The sequence below is a fragment of the Heptranchias perlo genome, chromosome 25, assembly GCF_035084215.1.
Source record: "Heptranchias perlo isolate sHepPer1 chromosome 25, sHepPer1.hap1, whole genome shotgun sequence".
Taxonomy (NCBI): domain Eukaryota; kingdom Metazoa; phylum Chordata; class Chondrichthyes; order Hexanchiformes; family Hexanchidae; genus Heptranchias; species Heptranchias perlo.
This window is the reverse complement of record NC_090349.1, coordinates 14,994,606-15,013,336: the sequence shown is the minus strand read 5'-3', so window position 1 is coordinate 15,013,336 and position 18,731 is coordinate 14,994,606. Positions and strand designations below refer to the sequence as shown.

At 44.5% G+C, this 18,731-nt stretch overlaps 1 protein-coding gene and 1 long non-coding RNA gene across 11 annotated transcripts in view; one reads left to right on the top strand and one right to left on the bottom strand.

The window, feature by feature from the left end:
* Positions 1-2,488, bottom strand: part of LOC137342055 (uncharacterized) — a 51,360-nt gene extending 48,872 nt beyond the window's left edge. For 2 of the 7 annotated variants that reach the window (XR_010967194.1, XR_010967192.1), the window contains exon 1: positions 763-2,478. This is a non-coding gene — a long non-coding RNA (uncharacterized lncRNA). Of the gene's footprint in view, positions 1-762 lie in introns of all 7 variants that reach the window. The other 5 variants (XR_010967190.1, XR_010967193.1, XR_010967189.1 and 2 more) reach the window with 5 other exon arrangements.
* znrf3 (zinc and ring finger 3) overlaps positions 1-17,386 on the top strand; it is a 228,316-nt gene extending 210,930 nt beyond the window's left edge. For 2 of the 4 annotated variants that reach the window (XM_068005681.1, XM_068005680.1), the window contains exons 8-9: positions 783-2,543; positions 16,949-17,386. In XM_068005681.1, coding sequence (XP_067861782.1) covers positions 783-2,543; positions 16,949-17,004 — 1,817 coding nt within the window. In that variant the 3' untranslated portion in view covers positions 17,005-17,386. Of the gene's footprint in view, positions 1-782; positions 2,544-12,551; positions 12,712-16,948 lie in introns of those variants that run through there. The other 2 variants (XR_010967188.1, XM_068005682.1) reach the window with 2 other exon arrangements.
* The last annotated feature ends 1,345 nt before the right edge of the window (positions 17,387-18,731 follow it).

Here is an 18,731-nt window from a genome sequence, read left to right as displayed (position 1 = left end):
GATCATAGAGTTAGATATTGTGCAATACAGGCACACCCCTAAACACAAGACACTCGCTGTGAAATTTGTTTTGGGCAGTAGTGCAAAGCAGGTGATACCGAAGTGGCAGCCCATTTTACAATCTGTCCAATTTTCTTCTCCATTGGAGTGTCCTTACTGTTGTAATGTAGGGAAACGCGGCAGCCAATTTGCACTTGGCCAGGTCCTGCAAACAGCAATGAGATAAGTGGACAGATAATCCGTTTTAGTGGTGTTGGTTGAAGGATAAATGTTGGCCAGGACACCAGGCCTCAGTTTAACGTCTCATCCGACAGATAACAGCTCTGACAGTGCAGCACTCCCTCAGCACTGTACTGAATTGTCAGCCTGGATTATGTTTTCCTGTACACCATCTGCACTGTAAAGGGGAAGGAGGTCCAACATTCTGCACATGCTGGCCTTGAGATTATGGCCACCACGTAGGCGCAGAGGAATGATGTTTGTGCATGACAACATGTTGTCACCACGGAAACACACAGCCATCACTGCATAGTTAGGAGCCCGGAAAATCCCATTTAAAAAAAAAACAGTTCTCCCTCACTACCAATCTAAAAAAAAAATCCATGTAACCACATCGTGCAGGAAACTTGCGACTGAACAGCAGCTACAAATAACAAAAGAAAGCTGTCCGGTGGGTCGAAGTTAATGTGAGCGCGGATACCGGAGGTGCCACTCTACGCTTTTTAAAAAAAAAATAAATCCGTCTTTTAAAACACGACTTACCCCTTCATTTCTCTCCGCAGAACGAAAAAAAGAAAGCAATGGCCCCGTCTGCATAGAGGCCGACAGCCAAGGACGCAGCAGGCAGAGGGTGGTGCTTCCTGTCCACTACCCCGGGCGAGTCCACAGGACGAGCCAGCTGACCACGTATCCCACCAGGACCAGCATGGATCCGCGCGGGAATCCCGTCACCGTGCTGACGGTGGACCAGCACAGCGAGCAGGGGCTGTTCCCCGCACAGTCGGGCGCCTATGTCAGGAGTTACCCGCCTGTCCACTTGGACCACAGCCTGAGCGCTCACCACTGTAACCTGGAGCACCGGGCCTACCCTCAGACTCACACCTTCCGACGGCCTAAATTTAACGGGCGGAACTACTCGAGGGCCGCCTGCTTTTCTCAGTATGAGACGATGTACCAACATTATTACATTCAAGGGCTAAGTTACCCGCAGACTGAATCCCAGGCCGGGGTTATTAATCATAAGGGACCCTCCCGTGCCTTCCCGTCGGGCGGGAGCATGCTGTATCCCACGGTGGTGCACATCCCCCCGGCCTCCCACCTGGACGGGGGCAGCAGCTCGAGCTTCAGCTGTTACCATGGTCACCGGTCGGTGTGCAGCGGCTACCTGGCTGACTGCCCCGGCAGTGACAGCAGCAGCAGCAGCTCCAGCTCCAGCTCCTCCGGCCAGTGCCACTGCTCCTCCAGCGACTCCATGCTGGACTGCACCGAGGTCAGCAACCAGGGCGTCTACGGCAGCTGCTCGACCTTCCGCAGCTCCCTCAGCAGCGACTACGACCCGTACGTCTACCGGAGCCGGAGCCCCTGCCGGGCCGGGGCCGGCGGCGGCGGTGGCGGCGGCGGCGAGTCGAGTTCCAACCGGGGCGGGGGCGGCGGGGGCTTGCTGATGGAGGGCCCGCAGGAGGACGAGCTGCCGGCGTACAGCTGCACCTCTCCCAGTGGCGACAGCAGGCCGGTGCAGGCCCCGTCCCCGGGGGACCAGCTCTCAAACTGTAGCATGGACATGAACTATAGCAGCAACTCCTCACTCGAGTACAGGGATTCGAATGCCACTACCTCAGAAGGGAGGCCCGAGTGCTCTTCGGGCTCTGCTGCGGACAGTAACAGCTGGAGCGGACCTGAAGCAGCGGCGGCGGCGGCATCGCCCGAGCAGGCCTGCGCTTGTTGCTTCGAGATCCATCCCTTGGACTGCAAAGGGGCGGACGGCAGCAAAACAGACCGTCACTTTTCGTTGTTAAACGTGCCCTGTTGCAATGCGTGCGGGAGGAGCGCCGAGTCTAGGACTGCCTCGCAGACTCTGTACAGTATTAACGCGGGCCGCTCGTGTCGGACAGACCCCGGCAAATACGAGGGCCTGCCCTGCTGCTTTTACGAGGAGAAACAGGTGCATCACGGCAGCGGCTGTTTCGCCGAGGACTACGCGGTGAGCGTGCAGTACACCCTGGCCGACGAGGCCGTCCACAACCGCTTCGCGGCCGGCGACCTGGGCCAGCGCATCCCCATAATCCCCGAGGACACGGACTGCGACTCGGCGGCGGCGGCGGAAGAGCAGCAGGAGGAGGAGGAGGAGGAGGACTGCGAGGCCACCAGGCTGTGCGGGCCGGGGGCTGCCCCCTCCGAGCCGGAGAATGCAGCGGAGGAACGGAGGGAACTGTGCGCCGCGCCGCCGCCGCCGCCGCCTTTCCACAGCCCTCCCGACCATGAGGCCGCCTTTCAGAACATTTGCTCCGGATTGCACGAGTCCACGATAAAAAGTAACTCTGCGGGTAAGATTACATTCGCACATCACCCACGAGTATTAAACAGTACATGGAGTCGATCTGGGCTGGGGTGAGATTGGTCCCGGGCGGCAGCGCAAAACGGGCGGTGGCTCACCGCCCGCCCTATTTTACGCCCCGTCCGATTTTCTTCTCCTGTTGAAAAGAAAATCAGGCGGTAGCGCAAAACGGGCTGCCCCTGATCTATCGCCCGAGACCAATTTCACCCACAATGTCTTCGAATCACTTAAACTTCTGCAGAGCGGTCCTGTGCAGGAGAGATTCAGAGATGTGGGGGGAGATTTTAAATGAAAAATAAAATACCACAGATGCTGCAAATCGGAGACAAAACCGAGAAAATGGAGGAAACACTCGGCGGGTCAGACAGCATCTGCGGAGAGAACAGGTAAGTCAATTTGGGTTCAGGTGCCGAGCCCTTGTCTGAACACTCCGGTTCCGGTGAAGGATCTGCACCTGAAACATTAACGTGTCTATTTTCTACACGGGCGCGGTCTGACCCATTCAGTGTTTCCGGCATTTTCTGGTTTTTGGTTAAGATTTCCAGCGTCTGCAGCAATTTGCTTTTTGTCCTTTCTGTATTGTTCCTATCGTTTGTTCGATGTTTCTTCTGTCTTTTCCTGCGTGAACTGTATTCCACTTTGTACCGCCCGCAGTGGGTCTCACTATTTGAGGGAATGCACAGACACAGACATGTCTCGTGGCTCTCATATCATGCAGCAAGACACTTGTGCTCGAGTCTCTGGAGTGGGACTTGAATCCACGACCTTTAACTCAGAGGCAAGAGTGCTACCACTGAGCCAAAACTGACACTTGTTGAACGTTATGCCCTGGGACCCAATGGTCCATGCACACAGCTGACTTTGCAGTATCAATTATGGGGGAACCCACTGCGGCAAATTTCTCTGCACAGATATTCAGCCAGGCGTAAGGCAAAAAAAAACAATATATGTACCTTATTTTCTAATTTGTTTGGTAGTAATGAAATCCATATCTGCCCACACATAATTTCCCCCTTTCCTCCTGCCAAGTTTTTACTGTAGAGAATTGGGTTGCATCATGTGTGATATCATCAAAATGTGACAACCACTCTGCCCGTTTTTGATTATTTAAAATATATGGTGAACAGATGTTTTCAAGAATAAAATTTATCTGCAGCTGTTATGTACGTTTTATACTTGAAAAGAAATAAGTTGATTTCACTTTAATAATTGGGTCTTGTTTTGATGTAATGATAGCATCAAAATGAGACTAATTGTGATGACAGTAATTTGCCATTATTAATCACTCCATCTTTCCATACATACTAACCATCAGTATTTCACATTGGCAGTCAATGTCTTGGGGGGCCCAGTTCACATGTCAGCATTTGAGAACAGGAATTCCCACTAACCGTATACAGTGGATGGAATCACTTGTAGTAGCAGCATTCGGGTCGGAGCTGTGTTAAGGGGAAACGAGAAGTCAGAGAGAAGGAGGTGGGGAAAGGCAGAAGCTGGAAGTGGTGAGTTGAGGATGGGGGAGGGAGCGTGCCAGCATTAGCTGGAGACGGAGCGGGGAAAGAACATAGGAACAGAAGGCCATTCAGCCCCTCGAGCCTGTTCTGCCATTCAATGAGATCATAGCTGATTTGTATCCTGGTTCCATAACCCTTAATACCCTTGGCTAGAAAAAATGTATCGATCTCCAATTTAAAATTATTAATTGAGCTAGCATCTACTGCTTTTTGTGGGAGAGTTCCACACTTCTACCACTTTGGTGTAAAGAAGTGTTTCCTAAATTCTCTCCTGAATGACCTGGCTCTGATTTTAAGGTTTTGTGCTCTTGTCCTAGACTCTCCCACCAGTGGAAAAAGTTTCTAATTGCCCTATCAATTCCTTTCAAAACCCTAAAACCTCGATCAAACCTTAACCTTCTATAGTCCAGGCAATACAAGCCTAGTTTATGTAATATCGCCTCATAATTTACCCCTTGGAGCTGTAGTAACATTCTGGTGAATCTGCGCTGCACTACTTCCAAGGCCAATATATCCTTTCTAAAGTGCGGTGCCCAGAACAGCACACAGTACTCCAGATGTGGTCTAACTAGGGCTTTGTATAGCTGTAGCAAAACTTCCTCCCCATTATATTCTAGCCCTATAAATATAAAGGCTAACATTCCATTAGCCTTTTTGATTATTTTTTGTACCTGACCATTACATTTAGTGATCTGTGTACATGGATCCCTAAATTTCTTTAAACCTCCACTGTTCCTAGCTTTTCACCTAAAGAATACTCATCTATCCTTTTTTGGTCCAAAATGCTTGACCTTGCACTTGCCTATGATGAAATCCACCTGCTACAGTTTTGCCCACTCACTTAATCTATCAATGTTTCTTTATAATTTTATGCTTCCGTCTACACTACCTACTTTGCCACCAATCTTTCTGTCATCAGCAAACTTGAATATATGACTCTCTATTGCATTATCTAAGTCATTAATAAATATAATGAATAGTTGTGGCCTTAGCACAGATCCTTATGGGACAGCTCTAGTCACTTCCTTCCAATTCGAGTACATACCCATTATCCCTACTGTTTTCTACTGCCTAACCAATCTCCTAACCAGGTCAATAATTTGCCTTCAATTCCATGAGCTTTAATTTTAGCTAACAATCTCTTATGTGGAGACTTAAGAACACTACCAATAACTTAGGGAGGGAGCGAAAAGTTTATCAAGCAAGGGGATAGAGTACCAGCATTAAATGAAAAGTGTGTGTGTGTGTCTCAATATTAACTGAGATGGGGGGAGTGGGAAAAGAGTACCAACATTAAAGGGGAAAGAAGAATGCTCACTTGAACTGGTGGGGGAAGAGAAAAATACCAGCTTGACTAGGGGGAAAAGAGTGCCAGAAAAAGTAGTGTTTTACTGTGAAGGGGGTGGGGGGGGTGCTACAGTGTCTCTATGCATTGGGGCGGGGGTGTTGTCATGGGAGAGTGACCGTTGAGGTAACTTCTGAGTAAGTGATGGTCTGGTTGTTTTTTTGAAATGTCACTTTGTTTTTAAGACTAAAAATCTATCATTGTGAAGTATAAAAGTGCTTAAAAATTAACAGCAACAATTTTATTGTAAAAGTTCAAAATTTTCTGGGGGAATATGCGCCAGTATCTCCCCCCTCATAGAAATGCACCACCAATTTTGTCCCGTTAACCTTTGCATTTCTCCTTTCCAATTGGAATGCAGATCGTACTTCGAGCTAGATTTACACAAGCCCATGTAACCACTCGTTTTCATGTTATTGTAGGTTAATATTCAAAGTTGCTTTTGAGCTGACAATTTTTGGGGCCTGTGTCAGCTTTTCAAAGCAATTGGTCAACTTTGTGTCATTTTTCTAGGTTGCCGAATATGATCTCTTGAACAAACTCCACGCGGACAGTACCATTGTAGCACTGTACAGTACAATACAGGAAACGTTCAAGGACATGATCAGTCTAATCCTGCATCCATGTATTATCCCAATCACACTCAATTTATGCAGGAAGTCGCAGCCTTGCATAAAATGTCTTTTTTTATTAAGCTCTCGCCCGTTTTCTCCACACCTCTCTCCTCCTGAAGGTGTCGACTACTTGCTGGGTACAGCAATGTGGATGCAGGTTATCCTTTGTCACCTTGCCCAAGGGGCCATTCTTCGTGTCTGTGCCTCAGTTGTGAGCATTGACAGGCTATTCAACTACTGGGGGTGTCACAGAACTCTACCTGGTCTGTGGATGGGTGTCACACCATATCCTGTCACAATATAAAGACCATAGGAGACATTGTCTATGGGTACTCATGGATGGAAAATCATGAGTTGGTTTGCAATTTCCTGACTTCCCAGCACTTGCTGAAAAGTGCATGATCTAAAAGTATTTTTCTGTATTGCCAAACAGTGGAAAGTATTTATGTAATGGCAGGAGACAAGTAAAATAGCCTGGTGGTTATGGTATTAGATTAGCAATCCAGAGGTCATGAATTCAAGTTGTGAAATTGAATTCAATAAATCTGGTAATTTGTGGCCTAGCACCAGAAAATGGCCATGAAAAGCTGCCGGATTGTTGTAAAAATGCAACTGGTTCACCAATGTCCTTCTGGGAACTGAACTTGCCACCCTTCTGGGTGGGGTAGATGAGGCAAAAGCCCTGGAATCATTTAGGAAACAGTTGGTTGCTGTAGGGGTGGGGGTGGGGAGGTCCATAATATTTTTCTGGATAATGAGCTCGAATGGGCCAAATCACCCCTCTCGTCCACATCTAGTGATGATCCTTTCACTGTTGGCACCTGGGTTTGAGTCCAACTCACACTGATAGGATTAAAGTTTCCTCACTCTGGCTACCATTCAGAGTCCCGTGTACAGTAACTATCTGGTGTTAATCCAATTCCCATAGCAAATAATCTCCATCTTTATACATTAATGGAACTAATTTGGCAGCCTCACTGGCACGCCAGAATGTGTTAGAAATGAAAATGATCGACAGTTACAGTGTATATTTTTCTAAAGCTGAGGTGGAGATACATTGGTGGGTGGTCTAGAAAGGAGCCTTGTATCACACCTTACAGACAATACACAACCTTATGTTCATTTCCCTATCACTGACCTCCCTTACCCTGCCTACTGAGCACAAATACATAGTATTTTTTTCAAAAGTGAAAAATGTGTTGCTATGACATTTTCCGGTAAAAAGATAAAACGTTGTGAGGGAGGTAGATTGTTTTTTCAAAGGCTGGATATCAATCATTATCAGCCTGGTCTACTTCATGCTGAGATTTAAAATTTGAGTGTTTTTGTCTCTTAAAGCTGAATGTTCCCAAACCAGTGCTCCAGTTAATAAATCAGCCACAATAGAAATCATGCTTCATTGGCCCCAATTTTAAAGGGGGGAGGGGTGGGTGAAGTGCATGCGAGCCCCGAAGAGGGTGAACCGGGAGAGTCTGGGGAGGTGGAGGCCTGACCGATTTCAACGGTTGGGCCTCATTTCCATAAATTTTCTCCCAACCCGGCCAGATCCACTAGCAGGTTAGACCTGCAGGTTAACATCAGGACACGGCAGGAAGGCAGTGGGATCAGAGGGGGTAAGTTACTGCCTTAATTTTAACTGCCCCCCTAGTCCAGTTTCTGACAGGCGGAGGGAGTTGAAATCGAGGCCATTGTGTTTTGAGCTTAATATTAAAATCTTGTTTTAACGGTGCCTTTACCCATCAGGATATCAGTACAAAACACACAGCTTCCCCTTCAATTTCTCCCCTCCCCTCAAAGGTGCTGCACCTTGCATGGTTCCATAGGGACTGGCAGTCCTGGGTCGCTCACCCAAATGGCCATTCTTCACGAGTGAGCTTGGACAAAGAATAGCCTGTTAACGTTCAATCATGGGAGGGAGGGAGGGAGGGAGGGAGGGAGGGAGGGAGGAAGATGACATCACAACTGAGCCGTATCATGTCTTTGTCCGACATCCACGTGCCTGCAGTTTCCAACAAGGGTCACGGGGATAGCAATTGAGAGTAGCTGATTCTTTCCTCCTGCCCTGCCTCAACTGAGGATACTTATTATTAATCATCCACTTAAGAGAGATTTCTTATGTGATCCTGTGAGTGGGATCAAATTGTTATGACAGGGGACTGGATTTCAGCTTGAGAAAATAATTGGAATATTTCTGAAAATAGACATTTGAGGGACATTTATTTGAATATTTAAGTGGCAATTCTAGTTCTAACCTTTGGTCCTTCCCCAGAGGCTCCCTCGCTATTTATTTTTGAGGGTGCGATTCCAACAATGTGCATAAAGCGAGTGTCTGATCTCAGCCTTGTGGACATGGGGAGGCATTGAGCGGAGGGCATAGGAGTGGGGGAAATCATCCTGCATCCCTCTGGTGCACCATCTAGTGGAATAATATTGGTGGAGATCTAAGAGGTGCCTAGATTATCGTACATTTAGAATGGCCACTTGAGTGAGGCGTTGGAAGATGACCAGCCTCTGTGCACTCCGTTCTCCAAACTGGTGCCAATGTCTTCAAGAAAGAGAAAAGGATGATTTATTAAATAATCTGCCTTATTTTATGAATACCTGCAATCCTGGGAGCAGTGATGAGATACAATAAGAAGCAAAGTTTGTTGTTTCCTTACATTATAATGACTACACTTCGAAAGTAATTCATTGGCTGTGAAGTGCTTTGGGATGTTTTGAGGTGAAAGGCACTATGTAAATGCAAGTTCTTTCTTTCTAAACCAGAAGAATTTCTTTGGCCCCAAACAGAAAAAAACCCAGTTCAAAGAGCTAGAAGCTAGAATAATATTGGGGAATTAACCAAGAATATCGGCAGCATCTCTTAAGTCGCCAGCACCTGCTTTTAAGTCCTCTGAATAACTAGCACTGGCATGCTCGAAACCCACAGTGCACTGTATCTTCTAATTTAATGCTGTCTAGACCCGTTGGGATTTTTGGTTTAAAAAAAACAGATCTACAGTACACTTTCTGTGAACCTCCTCAGCAACCAGTGTTAGATTTAAGGCTTGGCAAAACGAGAAAGAAAACTTGAGAGTCAAAGCAACAGATGTTACCTTTTAACCAAATGATACCCTGCTGCAGCATGCACATTAGTAAAAGCTAAAGAATCCTTATTTTTAGCACAGATTCAGCTAGTTTGCACCAATGCTGCAGAGTAAAAATATTGTTTTATGTTTTAATGTGCAGCATGTAGTTGGTGTGTGTAGTGGGTGCGTGTGTTTGTGTATGTTTAGTTAATACCAATCATTTATTCACCACTCATGATTTTGTTTGGGATGTGGGTAATGCTGGCAAAGCAGTATTTGTTGCCCAGCCCTAGTTATCCTGAGCGTATTAAGACTTCACTACGTTGTGTGGAACTCGAGTCACTTGTAGGCCAGAACAGGTAGGGATGGCAGGTTCCCATTAGTGAACCAATGGGGTTTTTATAATAATCCATTAGTGGTTATTTTCTGATGCTAGCCCACAAATGACCGGGTGTATTGAATTCAATTCAACTGCACATCTTGCCACATTGGGATTTGAACTCATGACCTCTGGGTCACTAGGCCAGTACCATAGCCACTAGACTACCGTGCCCTGAAGATATTAGGCATTGTTCCTGGTCCCAGGAAGACTCCAATTGGGAGCTACATTCTTAAACAGATTATTCAAGACAATTAAAAGTCAACTGACAGTTCAATGATTTACACATAATCCAAACCTTTGAATAATATGCTGGAAAGCTGGATATCTGTTGAAAAGGGGTTTTGAGGAATAGAGAAATATTAACAGCGCTGCTTTATATTTCCTCAGTGGAGGAAAAAACTTGGTTGTTCATTAAAAAGGGGGACTAAACAGGTGGGGGTGGGGAAGATCCATAATAGAATAATCATATAGGGGATTCAGTCTTTTTTACTTCAGACTTTTAAAAACAATGCTAAAGATCAAACAGTAACTGAAAGAAAAACATGTGTTGAATCTGATGTGTTAATCTTTTATGACGGCTCAGTGATTTTATCCAATTAGTAGCTGAGTCATACTGAAAGTTATAGTAAGTTCAATCCCTGATCTGTTTAGAGTCAACTAATAAGGGACCAAGTGTAATGTTTGCTGATGATACAAAGCTAGGTGGGAAAGTAAGCTGTGAGGAGAATACAAAGAGTCTGCAAAAGGATATAGACAGGTTAAGTGAGTGGGCAAGAAGATGGGAGATGTGGGGAAATGTGAGGTTATTCACTTTGGTAGAAAGAATAGAATCACAGAATATTTTTGAAATGGTGAGAAACTATTAAATGTTGGTGTTCAGAGGGATTTGGGTGTCCTTGTACAAGAAACACAGAAAGTTAGCATGCAGGTACATCAGGCAATTAGGAAGGCAAATGAAATGTTGGCCTTTATTGCAAGAGGGTTGGAGTACAAGAGTAAGGAAGTTTTGCTGCAATTGTATAGGGCTTTGGTGAGACCTCACCTGGAATACTATGTACAGTTTTGGTCTTCTTACCTAAGGAGGGATATACTTGCCTTGGAGGAGGTGCAACGAAGGTTCACTAGATTGATTCCTGGGATGAGGAGAGATTGAGTAGAATGGGCCTATACTTTCTGGAGTTTAAAAGAATGAGAGGTGATCTCATTGAAACATATAAGATTGTGAGGGGGCTTGACACGGTAGATGCTGAGGCTGTTTCCACTGGCTGGAGAGTCTAGAACTGGGGGACATAGTCTCAGGATAAGGGGTTGGCGATTTAGGACTGAGATGAGGAGAAATGTCTTCACTCAGAGGGTTGTGAATCTTTGGAATTCTCTACCCCAGTCGCTGAGTATATTCAAGGCTGTGATCGATAGATTTTTGGATGCTAAGGGAATCAAGGGATGTGGGGATCGGGCGGGAAAGTGGAGTTGAGGTTGAAGATCTTATTGAATGGCGGAGCAGGCTCGAGGTGGCATGTGGTCTACTCCTGCTCCTATTTCTTATGTTCTCATATCAGCCAGGGCAGTGATTAGGCACTAAAATTGGTCTCATCTCCCTAGATTATGGGGAGGAAAATTGGATAGGGTCCCTGTTCCTGTTTGCTATTCAATCACCCTTTCTGGAAGTGAACTTGGACAAGAATCAAGCTCAGTTGTGATACCCCTGAGACTGCATAGACTGTTGACATTCCCCATTGCACTGAGGCAAAGTACTGGTGGGTGACCAGCTCTTGTGGAACCGCGTTGCAGTGAGGAATGAAAGCTGAGAGGAAGGTAGAGGGACAAAATTGGTGCAGAAAACTAGCAAGATAAAGAAAAACCCTTTCAGCAGAACTACCCAAAGGTTCCATCTGAAATGTCAACCTTTCTTCTTCCAGATGTTCCTCTCCCTACTGATTTCTGGTTTGCCTCCGATTTTGTCCCCTCTTTCTTCCAATATGTTGACTCTTGCTGTGTCCAATTCTACGGGTACCAGCCACCCTTTGCTGTCTTGACCAAGTGGCCGTTCTTCATGTGGGATCTTAAATAGCAAATGTGGACACACATCCGCGCACACTTTAGTGCCAGGATAACTGGATATGTAAAATTGGTGTGTCCTGGCCAACATTTATTCCTCAGCCGATATCACTAAAAAACAGAATATCTGGTCGTTTATCTCATTGCCGTCTGTCGGCAATGTGGCTACCATGTTTATCTACATTACAACAGTGACTACACTTCAAAAATAATTCATTGGCTGTCAAGCGCTTTGGGACATGATGGATGCTTTATAAAAGCAAGCTCTTTCAAGTATGGAAATCGAAGATTTGTTACAACATGTTGTACTGCGCAAGGTCAATTGCCATGATTACAATCCAACCAAGAGTGTGTTGTGATGCCCTTGAAGTTACCGCAGTAATTTTAAGAACCGTGCCGTGTTATCCTTCATCTTTGGCCTTATTTAGCACGCACTTCGTTGAGTGCAGTATCATTATCATTACTTGTCTATTGTTGTTGGCAACTGCCCGGAAAAGTTAAGTTGAAAAACAAATTATGTGCTTCTGCTGAAATATTGCAGCAGACGTCAGCTAGAAGCCCTTAGTGACCTGCTGGTCACGTTTAAGTGCCAGTAGCAGGAGTGCCTCCTATGATTAAATGGTAAATTTATTTTCTGAATGACTTTCAGGATGGTGGGCTTTCATAGCCTCAGTTTTGCTTAGCACATTTGTGAAACATTAGTATTTAGTGAACTCTGCGCTTTTGAAGATTGGTGTCCCTAATTGGGAACAGAGCTATGACTGCCCTTGAGCCATCTGGAAAGAGGAGCTAGTCAAACTAAAGATGAATTTTTATTTTATTTAAATCAAGAAAAAATGTTAACTTATGAATGGGGCCAGGGAAGAGCAACAGTTCATTATTATGCTGCAGTTGCCTCCAAATAAGCAACACATGATTCATGCTGATCCACATTAATCCTATTGTATAGAACCATTAACTCCCATTGCATCAAATTTGTTGTTTCCCCAATTTTATTCCCCCTCTCTTCCCCGAAGGTGCGGACATATGCTGGGAAATTGTAGCACTAATGCCAATAACCCTCTAGTACCTCTGTCTTCAAGGGTGAATCTAGACCGTCATTGCCAGCAAGCTCTTTGAATGTGAGAGGGGACGAATCACAGCTAAATTGGATCCATATCAACCTTTTCAGCAAAGGTTAGTGAACAGCAAACAGGAGCGAGGGCCCTGGGGCTGTTGTTTCCCCTCTCTAGCCCCAGAGAGCTGAGTTCCATTTGTAGTATTTCTACCAGCATTCCAACTGAGATCAGCACACAAGAAAGATCAAACCCAGGGCTGCCATTCTCTGAGTGGATTGCTTTCCTTTCTCCGGTTGGGCTCAGTGCTGGAACGCTCACCTGTTTTAATTCCCAAGCATGGGCGATCAGCGGATTCAGAATAATATTCTGCACTCCGGGGAGCTGAGGGGAATGATGGATCGGCTCCCTGGAGCACGGGAAATTTGATGGATTTAAGAAAGAAAGCAAGACTTAGCATTGGGACCAGTTCTGGCGCAGGAGGGACCTGTACAAGATAGACGGGTTGCACCTGAACAGGGCTGGGACCAATGTCCTCGCGGGGAGGTTAGCTACTGCCTTGGGGGAGGGTTTAAAATAATTTAGCAGGGGGATGGGCACCAGGCTGTACCATTAGAGAGGAGAAACAAGGTGCACAGAGGACTGGGAGAGACAAATGGCACTAGAGTAAAGAACAGTTCAGGAATAGGAGGGATCAAACAGCGGGGAAATGCGAGGCAGTCTAAGGTGAGTTTGGTGTGTATGTGTGTAAATGCACTTAGCGTGGTAAATAAGGTTGGTGAGCTACAGGCACAAGTCGCCACATGGGACTAAAATATAGTGGTAATAATAGAGACCTGGCTCAAAGACGGGGAGGATTGGGTACTTAATATTCCTGGCTACAGGTTATTCAGGAAAGGAGGGGGAGTGGCAGTATTGATCAAAGAAACTATGGAAAGGGGTGATGTGGTTGAGGGGTCAATCTATTTGGTTAGAATTAAAGAACAATAGAGAAGCTATTACGCTACTGGGTGTATATTATAGGCCATCGAATAGTGGGAAGGAGATAGAGGAGCTAATTTGCAGGCAAATTAATGCAAGAATCAGAGTAGTGATAATAGGGGACTTCAATTATCCCAATATAGACTGGGATAGAAACAGTGTTAAGGGCAAAGAGAGGGAGGAATTCCTGAAATATATACAAGAGAACTTTCTTGGTCAATGTATTCCCAGCCAAACACGGAAGGAAGCAGTACTGGATCTAGTTCTGGGGAATGAAGTGGAGCATGTTTCAGTGGGGGGAGCATTTGAGGAACAGTGATCATAATATCATTAGGTTTATAATAGTTATGGAAAAGGACAAGGAACAATCAAGTGCAAAAATACTGGAGGAGGGCTAATTTCAGTGAGTTAAAAAGGGATCTTGCCCTGGTGGATTGGAATCAAAAATTGCTAGGCAAAATAGTAATTGAACAATGGGAGGCCTTCAAGGAAAAGTTGGTTTGGGTACAGAGTAGACACAACCCTACGAGGGGGAAAGGAAGCTCAATCAAAGCTGGAGCTCCCTGGATGACTAAAGATATAGAGATTAAAATGAAACAGAAAAAGGAGGCTTATGAGAAATGTAAGGTAGAGAACCAGGCTGAATACAGAGAGTACAGAAGAGATCTAAAAAAGGGAATAAAATGGGCAGAGAGAGTATGAGAATAGATAAGCAGCTAACATAAAGGGAACCCAGAAGTCTTTTATAAACATGTAAATATTAAAGGGTGGGGTCGATTAGGGACAAAAAGGAAATCATCTTATGGAGGCAGAGGGTATGGCTGAGGTACTAAATGAATACTTTGCACTGGTCTTGACTAGAGAAGAGGATGCTACCAATGTAGCAGTAAAGGAGGAGGTAGTAGCGATATTGAATAGGATTAAAAATAGATAAAGAGGAGGTACTTAAAGGTTGGCAATATTCAAAGTAGAAAAGTCACCCAGTCCAGATGGGATGCATTCCAAGTTACTGAGGGAAGGGTGGAAATTGCGGAGGCTCTGACCACAATCGTCCAATTCTCCTTCGCTATGGGGGCGGTGTCAGAGGACTACAAAAGTAACACCCCTGTTCAAAACAGGGGAGAGGGATAAACCTGGCAATTACAGGCCAGTCAGCCTATTGTCGGTGGTGGGGAAACTTTGAGACACAATAATCCGGGACAAAATTAGTTGGCACTTGGAAGAGTATGGGCTAATAAATGAAAGTCAGCATGGATTAGTTAAAGGAAAATCATGTTTGACTAACTTGATTGAGTTCTTTGATGAAGTAACGGCGATGGTTGATAAGGGTAGTGTGGTTGATGTGTGTATGGACTTTCAAAAGGCATTTGATAAAGTACCACATAATAGACTTATAAGCAAAATTAAAGCCCATGGGATGAAAGGGGCAGTGTTAGCGTGGATACAAAAGTGGCTAAGGGACAGAAAGCAGACTAGTGGTGAATGGTTGTTTTTCAGACTGGAGGGAAGTATATGGTGGTGTTCCCCAGGTGATCTTTTTGATATATATTAATGACCTGGACTTGGGTATACAGGGTATAATTTCAAAGTTTGCAGATGACACAAAACTCAGAAATGTAGTAAACAATGTACAGGATAGTAACAGACTTCAGGAAGTCATAGACAGGCTGGTGAAATGGGCAGACACATGGCAAATGAAATTTAACGCAGAGAAGTATGAAGTGATACATTTTGGTAGGAAGAATGAAGAGAGGCAATATAAACTAAATGGCGCAATTTTAAAGTAGATGCAGAAACAGAGATCTGGGGTGTATGTACACAAATCTTTGAAGGTGGCAGGACAAGTTGAGAAGGCTGTTAGAAAAGCATTTGGGATCCTGGTCTTTATTAATAGAGGCATAGAGTACAAAAGTGGGGAAGTTATGCTAAACTTTTATAAATCACCGGTTAGGCCTCAGCTGGAGTATTGTTTAATTCTGGGCACCACACTTTAGGAAGGATGTCAAAGCCTTCGAGAGGGTACAGAAGAGATTTAATAGAATGGTGCCAGGGATGTGGGACTTCAGTTATATGGAGGGATTGAAGATGCTGGGGTTGTTCTCCTTAGAGCTGAGAAGGTTAAGAAGAGATTTGATAGAGGTGTTCAAAATCATGAACGGTTTTGATAGAGTAAATAAGGAGAAACTGTTTCCAGTGGCAGAAGGGTCGGTAACCAGAGGACACAGATTTTAAGGTGATTGGCAAAAGAACCATAGATGACATAAGGAAGCATTTTTTAACGCATTGAGTTGTCATGATCTGGAATACACTGCCTGAAAGGGTGGTGGAAGCAGATTCAATAATAACTTTCAAAAGGGAACTGGATAAATACTTGAAGGGAAAAAAAATTACAGTGCTATGGGGAAAGAGCAGGGGAATGGGACTGATTGGATGGCTCCTTCAAAGAGCCGGCACTGGCATGATGGGCCGAATGGCCGCCTTCTCCGCTGTATCATACTATGATACTATAAAAGACTTGCATTTATTTAGCACCTGTCATGACCTCAGGGGTTCCCAAAGCATTTTATAGCCAATGAAGTACTTTTTGAAGTGTGGTCACTGTTGTAATGTAGGAAACGCAGCAGCCGATTTGTACACAGCAAGGTCCCACAAACAGCAATGATATAATGACCAGATAATCTGTTTTAGTGATGTAGGTTGAGGGATAAATATTGGCCAGGACACCAAGGAGAACTCCCCTACTCTTTGAAATAGTCCCATGCGATCTTTTACATCCACCCGAGAGGGCAGACAGGGCCTTGGTTTAACATCTTATCCGAAAGAGGGAACCTCCGCCAGCGCAGCACTCCCTTAGTACTGCACTAAATGCAGACAAGCAGGCCACCATCTGGCAACGGGCCTACCCCTAGCAAGGCTAGTGCAGCCATTCTCAGATTGGGGTCCATTGCATTCCCAATTTGAACAGTGGAGGAGCTGTTGCTTCTCTCTGCATTTAAGTCAGTGCCTAAGATCTGGTCTCCACTTAGCAAATGCTCACAGTAGCAGAGTTGAAACCAGCCAGCTGACTGTATGGGGAAATCATAGCTATGGACCTGTCGTCTTCTACTTGGCGATGGAACATCCCGAAGAGTGGAGCTCAAACAAAAGACATCGATTTGGACTCTGGCCGTTGTCAAAAAGTTAACAAGTAACACTGTTCTATGGTAGAATATTTTCAGTTAATAAGCTACATCTTATAACAGACGATGGGTATTGCGTTTAAACCGTATAAATAAAGGAATCCTTTTATACCTCTGAATTTAAAAAACTTATTCATTTCAATTAAGGGATGCATAAGGGCACTTCTTCCTCGGTAATCCTGTTTTTTTTTTCTTTAGGGTCTGGACCATCTCTCATGCTGGAAAAGGATTGTGCCACCGAGCAGGACATCTGATTTTTTAAAATAAATATATATATATATGTATATAAGTACGGAGATACGGGAAGCGATCAATAAGACTCCAAACTCAGTCCTTGTGCGACTGTTTTAGCTTTGACAAAACACACAAAAGTGGTAATGTGGAGAAAAACACCAAATCTGATGCATCTTCCCACGACCCAGTTCGTGCTTCCTGTCTCGTGATTTCGAGACCAAGTTCTGCTGTTATTTAAAACCCTGCTGCCCTTTATCGCAAGGCAACTGTACTACTGTTGTCAAGGAACGTCAGGAATAAACTTCGATCCGTAGTCAGAGGGATTTTTGAGCCTTTCGCACGCTCAGGGTTATGGTTGCCTTAGTAAGTCAGCAATATGAAATGCAAGAAGAGGAAAGAGAGGAGGGTGGGGGAGGGGATGGGAAACATAAAGGGAGGGAAAAGAAGGGGAAGGAGTTGGGAAAGAAAAGGGGGGGGGAGGGAAGTAGCAGCCCTATTACTGCTGTGACTGAATGTTCTTCACTGTGCTGTATCAAGAGAAGCAGATTGGCTATAACGGGGATTCATGGAAGCCATGGGACAAGTAGAGTGACACTGCAACAGTTGTGTATGTTTTGTACATCCATGTTGAAGGCACCAAGGTTGAGTTTTGTGTACACAATAATGCCTTTACTGCCTGACCGATCCATGCAAAGTAACAATTTTGTTGGGTACTTAAGGCACTATTTTACATTTGTAGCACTTAAAAGATTTGTCTGAAATTCTTGTAAAGAATTATAAAATGGTCAAGAGTTCTCTCCGTCATTACCATTTTTTCTAACGTGTTAAAAGGCTAGAAATTGTCTGTATATTCTGTATATGTATAGCGGCACATTTCATTTATGGAAATATGTTCTCAGAATATTTATTTACTAATATATTTATCTTAAGCCATGTCTTATGTGGAGAGTGTATGACATTATGAAATAATCATTGGAAAATCACTAACATGAGACCTTGTAAATACATGATAATTGCACACAAAAGATTAAATATTCTCTGACCAAAAACTGATTTTAAATTTTAGTACTATACAGTTTTGTAACAAAAAATGTACAAATGTCTGTGAAAAATACAGTTTTATCAAGTAAAGCTTTACTGACGCTTTCTTGTTGTGGCTTCAAATCAAATCTTCATCGTTCAGTTCTTTTGGTGTTAGTTGTTTGTTTCCATGTTCTGAGTTACTCTGCATTCTTATAGCTGATGTGTTTATAGTGTTTACGTGTCAGCTATGGCTCAGTGTGTAGCACTCTCGCCTCTGGGTTCAAGTCCCACTAAAGAGACTTTCAACAACTGCGGCAGAGAGGCATATCTCCTTTTGTGAGATTTCACCACTGCCTAAAGGCAATTCTGTGATTGGTGTATAATTGGCACGCTTCTGCACAGGTCTCCAGAAATGGTGACTGGATTGGAAGATTTTACAGACTGCACAGGTTGGCAGTACAATCTGATCCTATTTCAGTCAGATGCATAGTTGCATTACAACTCGGAGAGATCCAAATAACTTTGCAGGGACAGTATAGTTTTCCAAGAATTCACTGCGCATATAAAAAATAAATGCCTAAAATGGTTACACTGAGTTCTGGAGCCCACGTGATGATGTAATTCAAATCTTCCATCATTTTCCTACATCAGAGCCCTAAGACTCTGGTATTTTCCTTGGCAATGGTGAGAGTTGGTGACTGGGGCCTATCTTAACGTTGCATCA